This window comes from Brassica napus, chromosome A8 (genome assembly GCF_020379485.1).
Source record: "Brassica napus cultivar Da-Ae chromosome A8, Da-Ae, whole genome shotgun sequence".
NCBI lineage: Eukaryota > Viridiplantae > Streptophyta > Magnoliopsida > Brassicales > Brassicaceae > Brassica > Brassica napus.
The window spans coordinates 16,591,949-16,598,588 of record NC_063441.1 but is presented as its reverse complement, the minus strand read 5'-3'; the positions used below and the strand labels follow the sequence as shown (position 1 = coordinate 16,598,588).

The 6,640-nt window shown below is 36.1% G+C and overlaps 2 protein-coding genes across 2 annotated transcripts; one reads left to right on the top strand and one right to left on the bottom strand.

The window, feature by feature from the left end:
• Window positions 1-569: 569 nt before the first annotated feature.
• On the bottom strand, window positions 570-3,474 carry LOC106361407. Its single transcript, XM_013801141.3, has 5 exons — window positions 3,094-3,474; window positions 1,585-2,403; window positions 1,402-1,487; window positions 1,186-1,326; window positions 570-1,104 (listed from the first exon to the last, which is right to left on the bottom strand). The coding sequence occupies exons 1-5, from the start codon at window positions 3,415-3,417 to the stop codon at window positions 945-947; spliced, it is 1,530 nt and encodes a 509-aa protein (XP_013656595.1). The 5' UTR covers window positions 3,418-3,474; the 3' UTR covers window positions 570-944.
• Window positions 3,475-4,082: 608 nt separating this feature from the next.
• Window positions 4,083-6,113, top strand: LOC106361408 (probable esterase KAI2). The gene is made up of 2 exons (XM_013801142.2): window positions 4,083-4,859; window positions 5,399-6,113. Exons 1-2 carry the CDS (start codon window positions 4,489-4,491, stop codon window positions 5,841-5,843), a joined length of 816 nt encoding a protein of 271 aa, XP_013656596.2. The 5' UTR covers window positions 4,083-4,488; the 3' UTR covers window positions 5,844-6,113.
• Window positions 6,114-6,640: the final 527 nt, after the last annotated feature.

Sequence of the window (6,640 nt, the reverse complement as noted above, 5' to 3'; positions counted from 1 at the left end):
AAACTTTTGTGATCAAAGTTTAAATTGTTTTCTATAATAAGATACAATGATTATAAAATCATATGAATAAATAATTTTATTTTAATAAGTGTTTATGTTCATATATATATAACTAAATAGTAGGTCTGAGATTCTTTGACCTAAAAGTTAGGTTCTTATGCGATAAATGATTTTTTGACATAAAATATTTTTAAAAAAACAAAATCAGCTCATCAGTAAAGAAATTATATAATTAACAAAAAAAAATTAAAAAAATTGTTCAAGGGCCAAAAATATTAAAAAATATAAATTTTCTTTTTTCATATATTTTTAAAATAATTTTCATATAAATTCTCCTTATCCTAGTTATTAAGTATAATGTGTTTAATTAACTATATAAATCACCCTATATATACGGTGTGAAACGAAGGTGAACAAATGGCAATTTCCCATGTAATATAGATGTCACCAATTGGAGCAAGCTTATTTCATGTTACTAATTAACATTAATCTTGATTATCTAGCAAGTAAGCCTATTTCATGTTACTAACAAAGCTAAACTTAGGTTGACAAAAAAAAGAAAAAAAAAATAAACTTAAGAATCTACTAGCTTTACCAGATTTAAAGTTTTGTACAAGACTAATGAGTCATTTTGGAAACATAACACACTATCAAATCCAAGTTCTTCTTAGTACAAATGATTCTCCGGTTTAAAAGCATGTACTCCACTTGTTGCTTCTTGTTCCACCCAATCTAGCCATGATCAGGAAAACACTGCAACATTGGTGTAAACTGAAAAGACGGCTCAGTTGTTCTTTTGGCAGGAGAGAGACCTCCCACAATGTTATCTTCCGGTTAAGTTAGGCTTAGGATTGCGCCATGTAGTAGTCCCCAACCAGCCTTTGGAGCAGCTTTAGTTCGCCATGGGCTTTTGTATTCAGGTGAATCAAATCATTTTTGGATCTTCACTCGGACCTTCTCATAACCATTTTCTTACACCAATCCAACGTTTTAGATAACCTTGCCCCGATGATCTCCACTATAGACCGTTTCCTTCTCCTTTCATCTTCAAGATCAAGAGTCCGATAGGCTAGTGTAAGCAGGTAGATACCAGGGTGCAGTCTCCTGAAGAAGGCAAAACTCAATGAATAAGTCAGAGACTACTTTTACCATACAAACACTTGAACTGTATATTATTGGCCTTACCCATCTAGTGTAGTGCCCACTTCAAGTCCATCCCAGAATCTTTGCGCCAGGACTGTTCTGCCCTTTTTATCTTTTCCATAAGTTTCAACATACCAACCTCCAACATCATGCAACCCACAACGAGGCTCAAACAACCAAAACCTGTTTCCACATTCACACAATTTCATGTCAATAGCAAGAACACTAGATCATTACATAAAAAGCTATTTGACATACTTGCTTGGTGGTAGTTTTGCTCTACTGCACCTACACTCGCAAATAGAAACCTTCTCCCCAATCTTGTACCAGTGCAAATGTCTCACCTGCAGAATGTTAATAACAGATTCAAAGACACATACATGGCTAATCACAACAATGCCCTCAAAAAGTAATATGCACTAGATGATATGAGTGACAAACCAGAAATGTTCTATGTTTCATTATCACATGAGTCTTGACACCATTCCCATCATAGACATAGCATGAGCCTTCATCTGGACTTGTCCCAAGACCACTTATAGTTCCAACAAGAAGCTTGCCTCCTCCACTTTCATTCCCCGGAGAAGATTCATTGCCATGACTAGATCCTTCTTCTGAATTGAGGAAAACGTGTATCTGATCATGATCCCCTTCATTTTGTTTTGGAGGAACTCTAATAGCTGTAGCAACAACTCTTCCCGATACATGCAGCTGAATATCTTTATACGCATCCGAAACATCGTTTTGCTTTCTGGAGGATTGTATATGAGATATCATGTCATGGTTCCCTGAATCCATAAACGAAGACGACAAAGCCAGTTTCTTGGAGCAGGCAGAAGACAGCTCAAGGAAGCTATCCACCAAGCAGACCATACCGAAAAGATCCCGTCCCGACACCAAGTGCAAGACCTCTCTCGTGTCGTACACAGACCTTTCCTCGGCTTCGAAACAATCAGGAAGAAGCTCCACAGACTCTACGTCAGGTCCAAAGTACGCAGCTCGAATAGCTGAGTAGAAATCTTCTTCAAGTTCATCTAAGTACCCTGTACCACCGCTTGCAACTCTCTTCTCCATTACTATGTCATGTATTGCTTCTCTGTACCACTTTAGCCACTCAACCACTTCCATCTCCTCGCTCAATGTCAACCCCGCTTTATACCTGTAAATCATGTACCCTTGTCTAGATTTTTTCGTCACTACCATTCTCCTGGAGAGGAGATACCTATCGTAGTGTGCTCTCTTTTCACAATCTGAAAGAATCTGCATCATCATCATCATGAATCATATTTATTCGTCAGACCCTTCACAAAAGCCTGAACCTTTACAATCATATCATTCATTAGACCCTTCACTCCTTTTCACACAAATTAAGATGATGAAATGCATTTAATGATTTTATTATTTACACCTATTTAACCAAATAGTATTTGAGATAAAAAAAATTACTTATAACATCCATGCATTTTATAATTAATATTAAGCTATAAGTAAGTATAAATTGCATTAGAATTCTAAATGACATTATTCTTTGTGTGATAAAAAAAGTGTCAAAATGACAATCTTTGTGAAACAGAAGGAGTATCATTCATCAGACTCTTCTTCACTCAAGCTATAGGTATCACACAAGTCTGAACCCTTACAAACATATCATTCACTAAAGCTATAAGCCTTTAATTATCACAAAAGCATGAACCTTTACAATCATATCATTCAACAGACACTTCACTCAACCTTTACAATCATATCACTCAAGCTAACTATCTCTAAAGCCTGAACCTTTGCAAACATGTCATTCAGCAGACACTTCACTCAAGCTATAACTATCACAAAAGCCTATCACTCATCAGTTCAGAGTTCAGACCCTTCACTCAAGCTAACTACATCTCTAAAGCCTGAACCTTTACAACCATATCATTCATTAGACACTTCACTACCGAAGCTTCCATGTACCTCATAAGCAGCGAGAATCTGAACGAAACGAAGCGAAGTAGATGAATCCTTCTTCGCACCGATCAGGTCTGGATGAGTCTCCTTGGCGAGTCTTCGAAACGACGCCTTGATCTCTGCGATCGAGCTGGATTCGGAGACGCTCAAGATATCGTAGGCGTTCTCCACCGGGAACTCGGCCCGATTCGACTCAGCCTCGCCGCTGAGAAGCCGAGTTCTTCCTTGACTCGGGTTCAAGAGAAATCGCGACGGTTCGCGGCCGCAATTCAAGTGAACCGGGATCGATGCGCCAAAACGCCGTCGTATCAGACCGGCGAGAATCGACATCTCGTTCTCATTTGGACAGGACACACTACTCAGGTCGGAACGATAATTGACACGCTGGGGACACGTGGGATGTAGCTTTCCCGCCACGTCATCGTGTTCTCACGCTTGCTCGGTCAACGGTAAAAACGGCCACGTCTTTAATGGGATGAGCAAAATTAAATTAAATGGGCCTTACATTAATAATGGGCCTGGTCCCTCACGGATATCGACACTTAAATGATAAGGCAGTGGATGTGATACGTGGCCGCATTCTCACCGTTACCTTCCCAGCTTACAAGAACCATGCTTTTTTTTTGGTTCTTAATTAACCTAATTATTATTTAGTAATATAAATAATCCAATTTTTTTTATCGTTTTAAATGGTCATTTTACTATAAGAATATAAGAAATACTGCATCCATCTGTTTCCTTAATTGTTATAGTTACTCCGTATGAGTTTATTTTATTTTGAAATAGTATTGTTTCAACATAACACAAATTTACATGGGAACATTGCTTTTTCTTTTCACATTCGTGTCCACACGTATCTAAAACCGTCATTTTGGATTATTCGGGACTGATATTTATCACGTATTGAAAAAAAAAAGATCAATGTCTTTATGAAATTGAGTTGATACTTGTACTTCTTTTTAACCAATTGATTTGGTACTTCGCAAACATATAAAACAAATATCTTCTTTTTTGGTCAAAACTCAAAAGCAAAGATCTTTGTATCTAATAAGTATATGTTGTTTGACAAAAAAAAGTTAAGTATATGTTAAGTTAGCTGAGCAGAAAATTAAAAAAAAATGTGGTTTCTATAGGTTACATTTATTGCAGCATCAATACATGCCAAGTTAAGATTTGACTATACAACAAATGTTGTTGAAGAATTATACGTTTTTTACTAGCTTTAAAAAAAAATTAAATTACCGAAATTAAATTTTTACATGTAAACTTTTTGGCCGTTACAACTAGCTTGTATTATCTTTTTCTTCTTAAATTAGAAAATAAGATAGCCACCACTTACCAGAGAGAGGCATCTTTAATAGAAGGAAACAAGAGAAGTTCTCTGTATCTAGAGAGAGAAAGATGGGTGTAGTCGAGGAAGCTCACAACGTGAAGGTGATTGGCACAGGAACTCAAGCAACGATCGTATTAGGTCACGGGTTCGGCACGGACCAGTCAGTATGGAAACACCTGGTCCCACATCTGCTCGAAGATTACCGCATCGTTCTCTACGACAACATGGGAGCCGGTACGACTAACCCAGACTACTTTGACTTCGATCGTTACTCAACTCTCCAAGGTTACTCCTTTGATTTGATCGCAATCTTGGAAGATCTTCACATTGAGTCTTGTATCTTTGTTGGTCACTCTGTTTCTGCCATGGTTAGTCTCTTGGCTTCTCTTAACCGACCTGATCTCTTCTCCAAAATCGTCATGATCTCTGCTTCCCCAAGGTATAATTATTACAGATTCTTCATCTCTGTTTCGAGTTATTTTGCTTCTTATGTCTCAGTTTCCGACCAAAGTACATATATTTTCCTTCTCTTGTCTAAATTATCATATTTCTAAAAAATAAAGTATTCAATTCGAAGATTTACCCTTAAAATTAAAAATTGAAGTTTTGTAATTTGTATGAACATATATGTTCCTTCTCTTGTCTGAATTATCATATTTCTAAAATAAAGTATTTAATTTAAATATTTGTCCTCAAAATTGTTTTTTTATAGTGTAAATTGTATGAACATAGGCGTTCCTTCTCTTGTCTGAATTATCATATTTCTAAATAAATTATTTTATTTAAAGATTTATCGTCAAAATTAAAAATTGAATTTTGTAAATTGTATGAACATATCTGTTCCTTCTCTTGTCTTAATTATCATATATTTATATGTACATTCTGAATCATCATATTTCTCAAAATTAAGATTATTTTTTAACTTAAAAAAATTAAAATTTTACATTTAAAAAAAAAAGATTTTTTACATGTTTTTAGGTACGTGAACGATGTTGATTACCAAGGTGGATTCGAGCAAGACGACTTAAACCAACTCTTCGAAGCAATGGGAAGCAACTACAAAGCGTGGTGTTTAGGTTTCGCACCACTCGCGGTCGGCGGCGACATGGACTCAGTCGCGGTTCAAGAATTCAGCAGAACACTCTTCAACATGCGTCCAGACATAGCTCTATCTGTGGCTCAGACCATTTTCCAAAGCGACATGAGACAGATCTTACCTTTTGTAGCTGTCCCTTGTCACATCCTCCAAAGCGTCAAGGACTTAGCCGTACCAGTCGCAGTCTCTGAGTATCTTCACACCAATCTTGGATGTGAATCTGTTGTTGAGGTTATACCTTCAGATGGTCATCTCCCTCAGCTTAGCTCGCCGGACTCTGTTATTCCTGTGCTCCTCCGTCACATTCGTAATGACATCGCTGTCTGATTGGTGGGGAAGTGATTTTAAATTAATTAATGGAAAATTAATATCTGATGTGATATGTCTGTCTATTGAGAATATATTGTCTCGGTGTCGTTTAGTTCTTGGATTATATTTGCTCGTTGTTGTTGTTCTTATCTTTGTTTAACGAAAAGTCTTTTGTCTTTTGTGTCCAGCTTTGCTCGACCTCACTATCGCTGTTCTCATATAATGTCCATGTAATACTGATCTTCGTAATCGACGGTCCACTAGTGAATTATTTCAAGTGTAGTGCTATTCCATGTGTATGAACAGTAACTAGATTTGGTAGGAGTTTGATCAGGTGTAAAATTAGTAATTTTAAATTACTAGAGACGATGAGAACATGATTACTAGGGATTAGCATTGAGTTCCTATTTTTGTATTTGTTAACCTTTAGAAAGTCTTGTATATACCTAAACGAAGGTCTTGTACATACTTTTTTGTTCTAAAGACTAACTTGTATTCATGGGTCTTTCTAGGAAACGATTTTGCAATTCTTTAACATAAGAGCATCATAATGGACCGTACTTTTAAGTTTCTCATCAATAATTTTTTATATAAAAAATAGAAAATGAGAGAGAGAGAGTCAGAGATATTTCTTAAACTCTTGACAATTCTGTTGAAATTCTTCTTCCACATGATTTTATGTCATTATTCAATTTTTATTTATGTTCCAATTCAAGAACAAAATGATATTATATTGATTTAATTATGGTTAGATACTCTTGTGAGGATAATACCACTAATGTTCTAAGGTCATTGGGATGAAAAAATTTACATGA

Bases quoted from the DNA above. Each gene is read 5' to 3' on its own strand.
- LOC106361407 (XM_013801141.3), bottom strand. From the start codon at position 3,417: ATGTCGATTCTCGCCGGTCTGATACGACGGCGTTTTGGCGCATCGATC. The intron at 2,404-3,093 runs GTACATGGAAGC...ATGATGATGCAG, and splicing joins AGATTCTCGCTGCTTATGAG to ATTCTTTCAGATTGTGAAAA. The intron at 1,327-1,401 runs GTATGTCAAATA...ATGTGGAAACAG, and splicing joins GCAAAACTACCACCAAGCAA to GTTTTGGTTGTTTGAGCCTC.
- LOC106361408 (XM_013801142.2), top strand. From the start codon at position 4,489: ATGGGTGTAGTCGAGGAAGCTCACAACGTGAAGGTGATTGGCACAGGA. The intron at 4,860-5,398 runs GTATAATTATTA...ACATGTTTTTAG, and splicing joins ATGATCTCTGCTTCCCCAAG to GTACGTGAACGATGTTGATT.